The sequence below is a fragment of the Engraulis encrasicolus genome, chromosome 4 (genome assembly GCF_034702125.1).
Source record: "Engraulis encrasicolus isolate BLACKSEA-1 chromosome 4, IST_EnEncr_1.0, whole genome shotgun sequence".
Taxonomy (NCBI): domain Eukaryota; kingdom Metazoa; phylum Chordata; class Actinopteri; order Clupeiformes; family Engraulidae; genus Engraulis; species Engraulis encrasicolus.
In genome coordinates, this window is record NC_085860.1 from 36,134,019 (window position 1) to 36,150,424 (window position 16,406).

Consider the following 16,406-nt stretch of genomic DNA (forward strand, 5'->3'; position numbering starts at 1 on the left):
CAAGTTTCAGAGATACAAAAGGGTCATTCCATGTTAATTCACACACCCTCCATAGGTGACCCTCCTTGATTTGCCTCATATCTCACATACAGGTACAGTGTGATGCCTACGTGTAATGGTTGCGGACATGAGGCCCTCCAAAGTGTGAGCGCCATATACACTTTTTAAGTTTGTGAATTGCGTAGAACATTTAAAGCAGAGCTTTAGTTCAAAAGAAAATGGAGGCCTAAAAATGGCCACCCCCCTCAATATCACTCTGTCTATCAGATGGTGTACTTACAAAGGACATACCTTGAATATATTATAATAAGCCTTGAAAACTGGATTTGTGAAAAGCGTGATGAAGAGTCTTGAGATTTTGGGGTTCCAGATCTTGGAAACGACGTGTGCTTTTGGAGTTATAATTGATTTTCCAAAATATTTGGGAACTGTAAGTGTGTATTCCAAAAGTTTGAGGGCACTCATACTTTAAATGGCAGAATAGGAGGGACTCAGAAATAGTTTTTCAGACAAAATGATCCTACGATACCCCTATATCAGGGCCAAATTAACCATGTGGGCACTTGAGTGGAATGCCATTTTAACCCCATGTACAGAAACACTATTCAGAAATATGATGGAAAGTCTAATTGAACTCCAAAAGCATACACAGTTTCTGGAACATATATCTGGATCCCTAACATGTCAAGACTCTTCATCACACTTATCACAAATCCAGTTTTCAAGGTTTAATGTATGGGACCCTCTGGAAATTTGCTCCACCACTATATAATTTGCAGGGTGCATGCACAGGAGAAGTCTATTTTACTGACACTACAACTGGATTTACCAGAATCCGAATTTCATCTACATTTCTACAGCATATCAATATGAAGCATGTAATGTTCCAGTCTCAATATAAATCACTCAGAAATGTTAGTGAGCAAGAAACTTACTTTTGTGTTGCTTTCTTTGCTGCCACGTCCACTTCCTCCTCTGATCCAGAATCATCATCATCATCATCATCGTCGTCGTCGTCATCATCATCATTCTCAACTTTGACTGCAACTTCTTCTTCTTGTTGTTTTATAGTCGCCGCTATCATTAAAAAAAAAACATAAAATGCACAATTCTAAACAACGTGTGACATACTCTTCAACTTATTGTGCTATGTTGGTTCCTTTCCGCTATGCTTTGATGCAATCTCTGTGTCAAATTACATCTGCATCGGATTGTTACCTGTGTTACTTGGCTTCTTCCCCTGAAACTTGTCTTTGGGGACGGCCCAGTCTACAGCCACTTGCCGTCCTGTGAGACACACAAACACATGAAACAAGGTCAGTAAGTTCACTATTGACAAGATCACAGTTATACATGAAAGCAACCCAAAGGTGATTTGGTGTGTGATGTATGTCCAAAATCAAACATGGTGTGTAAGTCAAACTACTTCCTCCTGTCCTTTCCTGTTTGCTTGTGGCCTGTTCCCTGGAGTGCGTTTTAATATGCGACCTTGCCTCCTCCACTTGCCTCCTCCACTTGCCTCTCGTCATGATGACATCACTGACAACAGCATTATATTTCAATATCTTGCAAAAGCTCAATTGCAAAGTCTTTTTCTCATTTGCAATTGGGATGGTGAATGAAAAACAGTCCCTCAAAAGTTGTTGTGGCGAGGCTGACAGCTGGGAAACTTTGTCGTTTTCTCCACGGAGGAGGGGCCAGGAGGCGGGACGAGGAGACAAGCACAAGTGGAGGAGGCAAGGTCACATATTGGCCTTTGCCCTGGTGTCTCCCTGCCTCCATGGAGAATACTATAATGTTTCCCTGCTGTCAATGTAGGCAGAGCAGCTTTTGGCGATGTTGGCAGACCTTTTACCTATTCAACATGCCGGTCACAAATGAGATAATGACCTAAAAATGTGTGCTTAGATATGAAGGATTCGCCTAGATATGCATTTAATACATCTTATTACAGGACAATTACTTCTTATTTGTGCTAACACGCTACCCTACCTGGACATTTTATCTTGTGTGTGTGTGACACGAGATCAAATGTCCAGATAGGGTAGCGGGTTGCACAAAATATAAGTAATTGTGTGTGTGCAAGTGCGAGCGTGTCTGCACAGGGCTCCTCATATACACCTCTCTCCCTGAGTGCCACTGTATGGATGCTTGACCCTGGCTCTACCTCTGGACCTGGATAGTGGACTTTGATGGGCTTTTTGGACTATTGGTGGCTACGATACACTTGGCTGATTGTACTCAAGTGTGTGAAATATGTTTACTGCAATAACACGCATTAGGTCTTTGTGTATTTGTGCATTTATGTAAGGTGACAGACACCTTAATTTCCTTCAGGGTTAGTAAAAAAATACTCTACACTACTCTACATATTGAATAAAGCCTCAATCAGTGATGTCGAACTTTGCACCACAAGGCCACAAACCTACAACAAACCACAGGAAATGACAGAAGGAAGGAACAGATTTGACATGGACCCCTGGTGTCAGTGAAATGATATGGTGTCGTTGGACTGGTTTACCTTTGATCTCCTTCATATTGGTGCCATTCAGTGCCTTGTGGGCCTCCATCATGTTCTTGAAGCGGACAAATGCGAACCCACGCATCTTCCCATCTACACATGCAGCAAAGGACATGGACTCAATAAACCGTAATGCAAGGTGATCAGATTCATTTTTTGTCATCATGATGCAGAGTACAACTGAAAACAGACACAACCTTTTTCAGTCTCTCTATTTACATCCACCCCATGTGTGCTGTCCAAAAGGTCTCTACCACCCAACAGCACCATGCTCAGAGTTAAGTCACAGGATGGATGATTCATACCCCACAGCCACCTGGTAGTCAGGAACCGAATCAGTATCCCATGACTGAACAACAGCAAAGTACGAGACAGCAAGAACACAGGAGGGATACACTTCTTCTGTTCTTACCTGGTTTAAGGGGAATGTTGACCTCTTGGACTGCACCATACTTGGAATAAAATTGTTTCAGATCATCTGTAGAACACTGTGGGAGAACAGTCAATTTATTGCAAACATTGCTTCATTCAGAACAATGTGCTGGTAAAGACTGGCATGGTACACAAGACAAACTATAGACAAAAAACCAAAACAAACTAAGATATTTCACTACAATCCAGTAAATCACACCATAACCACTTACTTTGAAACTAAGATTTCTTATGATGAGTTGTGCTTTCAGCTGTTTCTTTCGAGGAATTTCAGTAGCTTTTGGAGTCGTCTTGGGGGCTGTTTCTTCTTTTGGGGCTGTAACACAATTATGTGACATTATGCAGCACTTTGCTTTGACAACAAATGTATGTCTGTTGATTGAAAACGTGATAATTCACGTGGGAGCAGCATCTCCGCTTTACCTCCTTTCTTCTTTTCCTTGAGCTTTTTCTTCGCGAATGATACACGAATCTTCTTTCCGTCATACTTGTTGACATCAGTGAGCGCGCGCTTGGCATCCTCTGCCATTGGGAAGGTGACATAGCCAATGCCCCGACATTTGCCGGATTCTGTTGATGGATCAAGAACGTAGCAATAAACGACAAGCCACGCGTTAATGTCATAGCACTACGTTGTCCCACTGTGTGCTTAGCATCACAACACTGCATAGCCTTTTCTGATAGAACAGTACAATGACAACATAGACAACATATTTGTTATTCATTCATTTCACAGTGTTGTCTGTGACCAACGTGAATCGTCCACATGATTACTTACCTTTATCTTTCACGACAAAGCAGTGTTTCACTGGTCCTATGTCAGAGAATATTTCTTCCAAACGTTCGTTGGAAGCATCAGCAGGCAAATTCTGCACAAATAAGGTCTGACTGGTCGACATGGTGCGCAAATCTTCTCCAGGCCTTTATAAGAAACTTCCAACAAACTAATTTCTACCACTGGATACCTCCCTGCTTTCACTGGCCAGTGACCAGGAGTTAGCCAAATGATTACTGAAAACAGTAGCTCTGTACGGTAGTGCAGGTCAGCGAAGATATTTTATACAATTCAGATGTTTGCCGTTTATAGGCGTAAGTTAAAACTACACGGTTGATAAATGTATAGTAGAAAAGCTCCCCATTTTACTACGAACGTCACAGAAATTATATTTCGCACGTTTCGTCTACGGGGCGGCCATGCTGTTTGGGAAAAGCCGGAAGTTTACTGTCAGTAGTTCAATTGTTCTACAAATTATCAAAGACTAATCCCAACATCGCCCTCTGCTGGTGTGGAAGATGAGTACTAGTTGCACTACTAGACTTTTTTTTTAACTGGCCACCAGGGTTTGTTTTTACTCCATACACATCATCAGGCTTTTATTATTATTTCATTAACCAAATGTGTATGAAGTGTAAGTATACTTTTTAAGTACACCTACCTCATTACAGTGGAATAATTGGTGTTCAAACTAGTATGTAAGACCATGTGGTTTATTCAGTAAGACTGATACTTCCACTTTATACCCCTCTCCAGACTATAGGAGTATGTTCGTCTCATTATTAGCCTGATTACATTCCTCAAGCAAGTCAACAATGAAGCAACACTTGGTGGTGCTATGGCACACTGGTTAGAGCACCTATACCACAAGTCCAGCCTGGTGTCTTTTCCACACGTTGTTCCACATCTCTCTCTCGCTCTCTCGAACACCACTTTGCTGTTTCATCTTCACTAAAGTATAAGCACAAAATGCCCATAAAAATGCACATTTTAAAAAAAGCAGCACTGAGTAGTTTTTTCAAACTTCTAATACAATTGTTTCTGTGGATCATCGACCTCTGACAGGATGACACTTCTGAATTAACTTGACTACCCTTCAAGGGGATCAGGCCGTAAGGTACTTCAAACTTGTAAAACAACTACGTAGGGTTAGATTATCTGACGCCAATCAGTCAACTGTTTGTAAAGCTATAGAGAAAGGCCACAGCTACAGACATGTAGGAGCAGGAATGCATATCTGCCCATCGTACCAGGCCTTCCTGAGGTTTCAGAGATCACTGAGGAATATGGTAAGCCACAAAGGTCAAACGAAAGTCATCATGTCTCAACAGGTTGTCAAGATGGCATAATTAATCTGCAATAATTGCAGTGCGCTGGTAAGAACATGTGATTGTCAACAACACAACATTAAAGTGAAGAGATCAAGCCCAGGACAAATTCCATTTTACTAAACAAATTTAATGGTGTACACACTTTAAACATTATAAGAATATTTGTATAAGTCATAAATATGTGTTCTAAACTCTATAGACTTGTCAAGTCCAAACATTTTTTCAAGTAATAAAGTATGTGTGCCAAGAGTTATGCCTAGATTTCAAGGAAATGTGAACAGCGAGACAACACACTTGGTGTAGTGTAGTTGTGAAACAGTTTGTAGTTCAAAATTCTTTAGGGTACATGATGAGAACCAAGAAATAAATAGTTTTTTACAGCATGACTGTAAATTCACACCAACAGAGGCAAAGGCGGTAAGGCAAGTGGAAGAGATTGACCGACTCCATAGCACTTGTCATGCTTTCCCTTCTGTTCAATTTTGCATGGAAGAGAAGGCATGATAAGTGGTAAACACATTTTGGGGGGTGTGTGGCATTTTTTGCTTGTGTGAAGAGTATCAGGAGAGAAGCAACTTCAGTTCACGTTATGGTAATGAGCCATGGCGTGGCTCGGAATGTTTTCATGTCCCAGATATGCCTCAAACACAAGCTACATAAAACACTGATCAAACGCTGAAATGATTCAGACCTATTTTTGCCACTGCACTGCCAGTCTGCACAGTCCAGTGGGGTTCTTTTTTAATGCTTTTATCACATTTAATGCTTTTACCACATTTGATATGAATGTGAAATAAGCTGTAAATGTTTGTAAACATCTTGGAGACCAGTTAGCCAAACTGTAAAAGCCTTGTATTTGTGCATGTCCTGAGAGAACCATGTTCTGTTTATTTTTCCATATAAAGTGGTGCCCACTATACCAACCATCTCATGGGTGCAATGTGTAAGAAAATAGTCTCAAATACTTGTGTTCTCTCCCTCTACAACAGGGCGATTCCGGGCTCACATCTTAGCTTTGAGCGGCACTATGCTGAGACTGTGTAGGAAGCTGTCCAGTGAGGAGAGGTACTCCTGTGGGTGGGCGCGGAGATGTCCCGCATGGATGGACTCCTTCCAACGGAGGTGCTCCACCGTGACGCCCCTCGACTTCCAGTGGGCGATCAATTTCTCCATTTCGTCCGGGTCGCCCAGTGCGTCGTTCTCACAGTAGTAAAAGAGGGCGGGCGCCGTCACGGGACTGTTCCAGAAGACGTCCAGGGCGGTGGCGAAGTAGTCCAGCGTCTGATGCTTGAACGTGCGGAAGTAGAGCAAGCTCAGGCGCCTCACCAGGCCTTCGATGCGGGGGAAAAGGTTTTTACCCAAACCTGCAACACATAATAATGTATGACAGGAAGCTAGGTCAAAGGAAAAGAACTCAGAGATATATAAACACAAATACTGTGCACATACTGGTAGGCAGAAGCATCATCACTACTCCTCAGAGGCAAAGAGAAATATAGCAAAATGTGATTTTTCCTGAAGGAGATTGATGATGAAACAACCAATCCACAATCACTCAACAGCAAAGTTGACAAAGTCAATTTGCTATTTGTTCAGACTGTCACCACTGAGTACAGAGTAGGCTATGTCTCTCATGCTTTGAATTGTCACCGCTTTAGTGGAATAGCGTATGATATGAAACAGACCAAATTCTCCTTTTCTTACAGTAGTGTGTATACAGAGATTTTAAAGGGACACTGTGCAGGAAATGGTCAAAAAAGGTACTGCAACTATGCTGATCATTGAAAGTGGGCTGCCTATTGCCAAATTTGATCTTTACATGAAAGTTTACTAAGTAATAAACAAATATTTTCTAGTATGGTCCAAGTTCAGTCATTTTTGAAGCTAAAAATGGCTATTTTTGGAAATTCAAAATGGCGGACCATGGAGAAGATCCCCCTTTTCATGTATGAAAAGTGCCATTTTTCCAGTCATAATGAATACTTAGAATTTGATGCTGGTGGTAAGTATTCATGAAAAAGGTAACATTAGTGAATGGGCAGCATGAATTCTGGAAATAAATAACTAAAAATCTCACACAGTGTCCCTTTAAGCTGTTTTCCTTCACAAAGTTGTCCTCACTCACAGTCCACCATGTTATACATACAGTAACAATGGTGATGTGTTTAGTCACGTGCAGTCACTGCATGTCACTGTGTCGGTCGCTTGGTCGGTTGGAAACCAGTTTTCTTTTTGGATTGTTTTCACAAAACATAGACCTCTTGCCCTTGGGTCATTTCACGTGAAATCAGACACTTTGGGACCCGACCAACACTGATTTCAATCATACTTGCTCTGCCTGTTTAGTAGCAAGGTAGCACCCCAGAACTGCATTTGTGTGAATCTGACACCAGGAGAAACAGACTACCAAAGGTTTACATATGAGGGTAGGACACTACAGTATACATCCAGCCTGGATTATATCAGTCAGTGTAAGTCACAAAAAGATGTCTGAGGTGTTGTTTGAAAGCTCTTTTCTGGCTCTACAATTTACAGGCACAGCATGGAATACAACAACCTTCAGAATATGAATTATGATACATTGAAAAGTAAATTATCGAATATCAAAAAACTTGTATTTTAAAATGGCCGGTTTCTTGTCTAAACATATAGCCTGTAAGGTCATAAACAACACCTGAAAATGGGGTGTTTGGTTCTTTTTTCATTTCAGAGATAATGGGACATAAAGGTTGAAAGGAGTTGTAATGAAGTAGTAGTGTCAGGGACAGGACTGGACTGGCCATCTGGCATAACGGGCATTTTCTCGGTGGGCCCTGCACCCTCGTCAGTCCTTATTCCAGGTACTCAAAAACTACACCGCTTCTGCCCATTGTCAATGGACACAGAGGAAGCTAGACAATTTTCAGCATTCAGAGAAGGCAGGGTTGAAAGAATAAGCTCAGTAAAGGAATTTTCTAAATGTTCAAGCATCAAAGGGTATGTTGTAGCTGTGTATGATGGCAACTAGTGGCTATGTGTTGAGGAATGTATGCCGAGCACTGGAGAGGTGAAACTGAACTTCCTGCATCCTCATGGACCATCTCCATCCTTTACATATTCCGATAGACATGCTGTCAATGTGATATTACTATGGTGTTACCATATTATTACTAGGTGATGTGTATGATGTCATATTTTTGAGTCCCATTATCTCTGAAGTGAACAAAGAACCAATCACCAGCATTTCAGGTGTTGTTCATGACATTGCAGGCTATGTTTAGACAAGGAACTGGCCATTTTAAAATATAAAGGTTTTTAGATATTCAATTTTTAATTTTTCAATTTATGATAATTCATATTCTGAGGGTTGTTGTATTCCATGCTGTTTGTGTACTTTGTAGAGCCAGAAAAGAGCTTGCAAATAACACCACAGACATCTTTTTGTGACTTACACTGACTGATATAATCAAGGCTGAATGCAGTGTCCTACCCTCATATGTAAACCTTTGCTAGTCTGTTTTATTGGTGTCAGATTCACATAAATGCAGTTCTGGGGTGCTACCTTGCTACTAAACAGGCACAGCAAGTATGATTGAAATCGGTCAGGTCCCAAAGTGTCTGATTTCACGTGAAATGACCCCCTTGTTTATAAAGTTCTAGTTCCAATCTAGGCAAAATATGCACTTACTGCAATTTGGACTGAAAGGATAGTCAATCAATTTGTTGTTAAACGTCCTTTTCCTACAAGATTCAAGAGTCATTGTCATTGAAGGCAACGAAATTGTGTGCGTAGGAACAACACTGCTTAGTTTCAAGTAGTAGCAGTAGCCTATGTACATATTCAAAGTGCTTGACCAGTAAATGAGATCCCCTCCCCACAATGCGAGGTTAATTCCAGTGCTGTTGATATTTTTTGAAAGTGCTAAACACCCCCAGCACCCCCGCCACACACACACACACACACCACCAGCACCACACACACACACACACACACACACACACACACACACACACACACACACACACACACACACACACACACACACACACACACACACACACAGTTCCCACAACTACTACAACTACATCAGCCGCCTACATACTCAGTGCATAGGCTAGAGGTTGTTTACATTATCTGATGAAATGGAGGGCCATCCTGTTTTGGACCTTGAACCTGCACTGATAACCTGATAACCCAAATCTACCTTAGCCTCAGCTTTGAATGTGTGTCTGTGTGTGTGTCTGGCATGGGGGGGTGACAGGCGTTAAACACAGTTTCTGAGCAAAGTCCATATTTTCACGGTTTTCATATCGGGCAAGGAATGAGAAACATCAAACCACAAGGAATGAGCAACATTAAGAGCCCATGGGCACCCTGCAACAAGTAGGCCTGAGCTGCATCTATAACAAGCACATACCGCATAATGCCTTAATTCCAACATGCGAGAGCTAACAGGCTCTGGAAACTAAATTGGTACTTAACATTTAAAGCCTAAAAATGAAGTTTCATTTCATTCAAAATGATCCATTCACTCCATGTTTTTTGTACACCTCAGTCTAAATTATATTCCTCTGAGTAAGCATCAGCACATTCCTAACAGAAAGAATATGCCCCAGGACACAATCAAGGTCAGAAAGCTAGATTAAACCACATGTGCGGTTGTCTGCAAAGTATCTTGTATCTGTTGCACTAGCTAAGCAATGTACCCATAGACTGGTCACACCAAATAGTATCACATAATGGTGCCTTCATATTGGTGTTTTTGAGAGTTGTGTAAAGTGGAAGTAGAAGTGTCGCAAATGTAATTACAACCTTAGTAGTATGATGTTACATAGCTGCAACTAAGCTTGTATACAATATGAAATGAGTACTGTTATTCCAACGGTAATAGTACATCAAGTTCCACTTTATACAACTCTGCTGAATCTGAGATTGGCTTTACGCAAAAGCACAACTTTAGGGTTCACCTAACTTCACTTGACATTCATACCGAGAAAACAGTCCCCCTCACAAAAATCTAAGTATTAAATAAAATGTATGAATGGAATAAAATGTAATAGTACTATCAATTGGCTGAAGGTACATGTCAACATTTTGTCTCGTGGTTGTAGTGATGCAGCGAAGGAATAGTTTTAAGCCCGCACATCCATAAGACATCTGACCTGGGAGCAGCCAGGACAACCAAATGACCATAAAGATGGAAAAAGTTTGCTTCAACCAGGATTTCATTTGATCCCACTGTTTTCATCATCTTAACGTAACGTTTTGGGTGAACACCTGTCCGAAGAAGGTTGTTCAGTGTCCACCCAAACGTTACATGAAAATAAAAAAAGTGGGAGCAAAAAAATCCTGGTGGACTTTTTTAATCTCTGTAGTGATGCTGTGACCCATCATGGTATGCCCCAAAATATCTATCCTTGGTATACCATACATATACCACCCACCCCTACACTAAACCAACAACACATCTACCATCTCTCACCGACAGCCATCCGTTCCAGGGAGCCGATGACCAGGCTGTCGTAGATCTGGCCGTGGATGCGCTGCGCCAGCCCCTGGTAGCGCTCCCGGTCCTGGGCCATGTGCATCATCAGCTGGCTGAAGGTGTAGCCCCCGATGGAGAAGGCGTGGACCAGCAGGGGCCGGCGGCAGAAGCGCTGGTCGCTCTCCAGCAGGTCCAGGAGGCGCGCGCCGTACTCCAGGCCCCAGCGCGGCCACAGGAACAGGGACACCTGGCTCTCCACCATCAGCACGTCGAAGCCCGTGCGGAAGTAGATCTCGCAGTACTTGGACACGGCTTGGGGTCGCGAGCCCAGCCAGGGCAGGAGAAGCAGCAGGGGCCTGCTGGGCTGATGTTGTTGCTGGGCTCCAGAGCTGGTGGTGGTGCCTGGGCTCTCCTCCGCCGGTGTGGATGATGAAGACGAAGAGGTGTGGGTTGGGGTGATTGGCTTGTCATTGCAATAGAGGGTGATTGTTTTGCTGATCTTGTGGATGGTCACACCAGAGGAGAGGGCAGCACGGGCGAGCATGGCAGCAGGGTGGCTGTTGTAGTTGGGGGTTGGGATAAACCAAATAAGCGTTAAGGAGGGAAAATACTACAAGTAGGTCATTGAAAGGCCAGAAAGAAAGAAGGTAACAATTTCTAGGCTAAAGGTTGCGCTTGGACAAGTTCCCACTCACTTCAACACTTTGGAGAGGGCAAAGAATAACCTACGGAATGGAAAGAATCTGTAATATGCAGTTAATAGCTTATTCCAGCTTATTCCATTGTATTAAATAGAAACAGAAATGTGTTATTATATCCTCTCTCTCTATGGAAATGCCAATGGACAGATGGTATCCACAGGCCAATTACTCACGCTTTTTACTGTATATTTCTGATCCGTAAACAGTCATGTCATAGCTCCTAATCCTGGCGACAGCCTGATTGTTGAGGCATGTAACTGTCGTAGCAGAAGGGGTTCTACAATGTTGCTCTCTCATGCATGTGATTGGTTTCAAACCAGTTTCGAAACAGAGGTCAGTCATGACAGTGAGGTGGAATGCCTTGCTCTGGCTTTTCAGTCTTCTTTACAGAAGCACCATTGTGACTTGGTGGTGGGGCGCACTGCAGAGCCGAACATAAGATAGCCTATGATGTAGGCTACATGATGCATAGGCTACCTACTGGGTCCAAGTCCAGTTTTCAAAAAAATAACAATAGAAAGAACAGTCACGCCATAGGCAGACGTTGTATATAACCGAGTTGACTTGTAGATTCGTGTCTAAACTGCCACTAGCCTATCTACAGAAGCGCTGCGGGCTGCCCCACGGGATGGACAGCGCTGGAAAAGTACTTTTATCATCTCCTATGGTTCATATTCCCACAAAAATAGGTCAGCTGAGTGTTAGCCATGTGCTATCAGTCTAACCAAGTGCTAGCTCAACTCAATGTATCAAATGAATCACCGGCCTTACCTGCTGCCGTCTGGTTGTAGTATTTTGAATCCTCTTCCTCAACAACAGGGGTAGTAGGAGGGTATAGCTTGCTCGCAGCTCCGCCCTCCCCCTGTTCCTTCTTTTCCTAGTCAAAATCTTTGGGTTCTTTTTTTTACCCAGACGTTGTTACTTTGTATTAGTTCTACAGCATATTGCTTGAGTGTAGGCCTAAGTGGGTGGCCAGTGTGGTGGGTTCCCTCGTTCTTGAGACTTAAATAAGACCTTTGATGTTGCATTGCATAGGGATTTGTGTCGTCACGTGGGGCAGATATTTTGTAACGGGCATTTCATTAGCATGGATTTTCACATGCTCCCCAGAACGTATGGACAGTAATGGACATTCAGCGAGGTTATTGGGAGGCGCTTGTAGCTCATAGGCATATTGCTACAAAGCATCTCTACGCTGCTGCTATTGGAAATTATGTTGCCAATTCCAACAGCAGGTGGCGACAAGTAACCGATCTAGGATGATGTGTAAGAAGACAACAAACATGTCTGACAGAGCATCCTATCGTAGTATAAAATTACAACTTTGGACCGTTTGTCACCGGACAAATTCTGCTGCTCAACATCGCTCCACAGAAAACAGGTACCAGACGTAGTGCGGAGTCTCTTGGCGGAAGCAAAGATTCTCTATTCTAATGCATTTAAACCGTCTCTGGCGGAAGTACAAATGATGGTGCGCGAGGCTGGGAACTCGCTCCATGTGGGGCCCAAATCCTGGAGCCCACATGTTTTGGCCGCTTTTACTGGTTGTTTGCTTGTTATAATAGTAAAAGTGTAAGAACATTTCCTCACTGACAGGTTAGGGTTAGGGATTGTTTTAGGTTGGGAACAGTTTAGAATTATTTAGCTTTTGTTAAGGTTAATATGAATAATGGAATATGAAGTCAATGGGAGGGCTCCCACAAAGATGTTAAGGCTGGTGTGTGTGTGTGTGCGTGTGTGTGTGCGTGTGCCTGTGCCTGTGCTTGTGTGTTTTTTAAGCCAACCAGAGGAAAATGGATACTAAGACCTTGGGCGTCCGATCATGCCATATAATTGAGTTCAAGGACATGTACAGCTATGGTCCAGTGTGTCACCTTTTCTGCTCAGACAGTTGATAATAACATGTATTGCCATAACAAAGACAACAGATGGTAGGCTACTGTTTGAAATCAATCAGGCTGTAACAAAACAAAAGTGGCACATAGGCCCTATATCAGGGGTCCCCAAACTAAGGCCCGGGGGCCGGATGCAACCCATAGCCGTGGGAAGTAGGGGTGCAGGGGGTGCGGCCGCACCCCCTGCTGTGGGAACTAGCGGTGCAATGGGTTACAAGCACAATAACTTTTCTGACCATTTTCAGCCCCCATAGGGTAGCCAGACGTCCGTCATTCGGACACTGATTAAAATGCATTAAAATGCATTAAAATGCATTAAAATGCAGGAAATTGCATCGAAGACACACATTTTCTTGGGGGAGGACCCCCAAAAAATGTGCAAAAAATGCCTGCACCCCCTGCACCCCTGCACCCCCTGTCACAGACGAGTTCCCACGGCTCTGATGCAGCCTCTGCACCTCACCATTTGAACTGGCCCAAAGAAGCAATTTAATATATATATATATATATATATATATATATATAGTGTGAATCACCAGAAGTTTATTGTCTTGATAGTTTCTCATCTCACTGTAATATAAACAGGCATACCATTTCTATTGTATCACTCATAAACTGTCAATCACCATATTTTTCTAACGCTTTTACATGGTTATTAGAAATTAAAAGGAATACCTGTGGTATTTCAAATTGAAAAACATGTACTCACTTCTTTTGCAAATCACTTGTAATGATGAACTATTTTGTGCTATAACTTATGGCTATAACAGGCAGCAGTGGTCTAGTGCACAGCCCACATTATTGATCCCGGCCCCTGATCACAGTCAGGAACGATAATGTGGTCCCCAAAGAAAAAAGTTTGGGAACCCCTGCCCTATATCATGAAAGAGATCCCAAAGGGCTCGTTCATGATGGCGCAGGAGGCAACAATCTGCGCAGCGCACATACACTCTGCGGAAATTACTATGCATTCTGGATAGGAATTTCGGTAACACTTTCTATGAAGCCCATATCTATAGCGCATTATGAGCGCATTTATAACAAATTATAATGCACATTATAATTACTTACAAAGCATTACAACTACACTGATGATGTTTCATGTTAACAGTAATGCATAACCATGAATGTAGCTTATAATACTTTATAAATTCAAGGGTATTATGAGTGCTCATGACAGGATATAAACTACAGGCTGCCTGATGGGGCTTACAGTACATTATGATGCATTATAGATGTGCATTATACAGTGCATTAGATGCATCCATATGAACTTCACTTTACTTAGACCACACATTGACGACTTATGATCTCACATGAAACATTATAGCATCATATGAGCCCTTATGACAGTTTATCATCCAGGTCTGTGCATAGAGGGGTTTAGGTACTCATAATGTACTATAAGCCCCATCAGGCAGCCTGTAGTTTATAGCCAGTCATGAGCACGCATGACACCCTTGGATTTATAAAGCATTATAAGCTAGATTCATAGTTATTCATAACTGTTAATATAAAGCATCATGAAGCATTATGAGTGTAGTCATAATACGTTGTAAGTAATTATAATGTGCGTTATAATTTGTTATAAATGTGCTTATAATGTGCTTATAATGTTATAAGTGTTACCTGAATGTCTAATCAGAATGCATTGTAACAGAGAACTGCCCATGTGCACTGCACAGATTGCTGGATCCTGTACTATCACAAACAGTGCCAACACTACAACATTTTCTGTGATGGTGCGTCCTGTCAGCGAATCGTCACGGCGTCTGAAATGTCAACTGCCATTGAGCACACAAAACACCGTTCTCCCCAAACATTTCCCTGCAGTGTTATGGTTGTTCATAGTCTTCTTGGCTCTTGAACCCAATATTGAGGGCCTTTGGCAAGGCCTATAGGCTAGGTGTTTTTTTGTATGTTATTTTGGCTGCTTCTTGCCTTTTAAAAAAAATGCATTTTTTGTAGACAGTGTTTATAGTTTTCTACATTTCACCATATTTTTAACAGAATTATAATGGCAACCACAGCTGCCAGTATTTTTCCATAAAAACAACGGAAACATTTTGACGGTGTATTTTTGCTTTTCTTTGTCACTGGCTCGCTGTTTTCACCTGTGTTTGCAAAATAAACGGCAAATCCTGATCTTCTGCCTCCTGCTGTGTGCCATTGCTCTACAATCCTGGACACTCTACATCTTAAAGGTGAACTGTGTAATATTTTTAGTAGTTCATTTCCAGAATGAATGATGCACATTCAAAAATGTTACCTTTTTTAACAAATACTTACCACCATTTTGAATTTCCATAAATAGACATTTTAGCTGCAAGACTTCATACTAGTAAATACTAGTACATAATGTATTCATGAAAAGGTCAAATTTGGCAATAGGCAGCACAATTTCAATGATAAGCATAGTTGCAATACCTATTCACAATCTTACACAGTTCACCTCACTTTCCTACTCTGCTTGGGACACTTTCCCCTCTGTCTTTGGGCAAGGGAGAGTCAATTAAGGTTAACTTGTATGGAAGGCGAGGCTGCAGCAAGTTACTGTATGGAAATGCAGGTGGCTGAATGGTCGTGCAGGGGCAATGGGATGAAAAAGTGTGTGTGTGTGTGTGTGTGTGTGTGTGTGTGTGTGTGTGTGTGTGTGTGTGTGTGTGTGTGTGTGTGTGTGTGTGTGTGTGTGTGTGTGTGTGTGTGTGTGTGTGTGTTTCTTTCCAGGACCAGGAGGCAGGAAGTAGTCTATTGAGTTCTGCATCCTGACTACCTAATGCTCAAAGCTCTTCCACAATCTTTTGTTACAAAATCTTGTTAAGGACTCGGTTAGAAAGGAAACTGGCTGGTGCATCAAGCTAAGGCTCGACAACAAGTAAGGGTTGGGGCTATGTCTTTTTCAAACAAGCTGAGGTGCGCAATCGTCACATGTGGGATGCCTCCCATGTAATCAGAAATTAATGGCCTGCTTAGATTAATGGATTGTTTCAAATCAACATGAAAAAAATGTGCCAGTCTTAACAGTAGAAAACAGTATGGTACAGATCTACATCAAGTATGCTTCATAGTCCATACAGAGACTGATACCATGCGCAATGATAAAAAAACATACAGTAGGCCTATATCTCAAAATGGGGCATACACACAATGTTGGCAGTCTTATTAGAAGGGTGTTCATCATCCAACAGTACAAAATGTGATTTATCAACCTAGATATGATGTCTGTCCAATATTGTGTCTGAAGAAGTCATATTCAATAATATAATAATGCAGTGATTCTCAAAGT

At 42.1% G+C, this 16,406-nt stretch overlaps 2 protein-coding genes across 2 annotated transcripts in view; both read right to left on the bottom strand.

The window, feature by feature from the left end:
- Window positions 1-4,161, bottom strand: part of rbm28 (RNA binding motif protein 28) — a 20,805-nt gene extending 16,644 nt beyond the window's left edge. Inside the window, exons 1-7 of the mRNA XM_063197295.1 lie at window positions 3,732-4,161; window positions 3,377-3,523; window positions 3,166-3,269; window positions 2,934-3,009; window positions 2,522-2,614; window positions 1,219-1,287; window positions 936-1,077 (exon numbers count right to left, since the gene is read on the bottom strand). Of these exons, the coding sequence (XP_063053365.1) occupies window positions 936-1,077; window positions 1,219-1,287; window positions 2,522-2,614; window positions 2,934-3,009; window positions 3,166-3,269; window positions 3,377-3,523; window positions 3,732-3,852 (752 nt within the window). The 5' untranslated portion in view covers window positions 3,853-4,161. The remainder of the gene's footprint in view (window positions 1-935; window positions 1,078-1,218; window positions 1,288-2,521; window positions 2,615-2,933; window positions 3,010-3,165; window positions 3,270-3,376; window positions 3,524-3,731) is intronic.
- Window positions 4,162-5,155: 994 nt separating this feature from the next.
- On the bottom strand, window positions 5,156-12,094 carry si:dkey-5i3.5 (uncharacterized protein LOC565091 homolog). Its single transcript, XM_063196157.1, has 3 exons — window positions 11,997-12,094; window positions 10,522-11,081; window positions 5,156-6,423 (listed from the first exon to the last, which is right to left on the bottom strand). The coding sequence occupies exons 2-3, from the start codon at window positions 11,066-11,068 to the stop codon at window positions 6,062-6,064; spliced, it is 909 nt and encodes a 302-aa protein (XP_063052227.1). The 5' UTR covers window positions 11,069-11,081; window positions 11,997-12,094; the 3' UTR covers window positions 5,156-6,061.
- Between the last annotated feature and the right edge of the window lie 4,312 nt (window positions 12,095-16,406).

What these genes read in the sequence shown, in the direction of transcription:
- si:dkey-5i3.5 (XM_063196157.1), bottom strand. Translation starts at nt 11,068, where the DNA reads ATGCTCGCCCGTGCTGCCCTCTCCTCTGGTGTGACCATCCACAAGATC. An exon ending in CCTGGAACGGATGGCTGTCG is followed by an intron (nt 6,424 to 10,521) that starts GTGAGAGATGGT and finishes TATGTGTTGCAG; the next exon opens with GTTTGGGTAAAAACCTTTTC.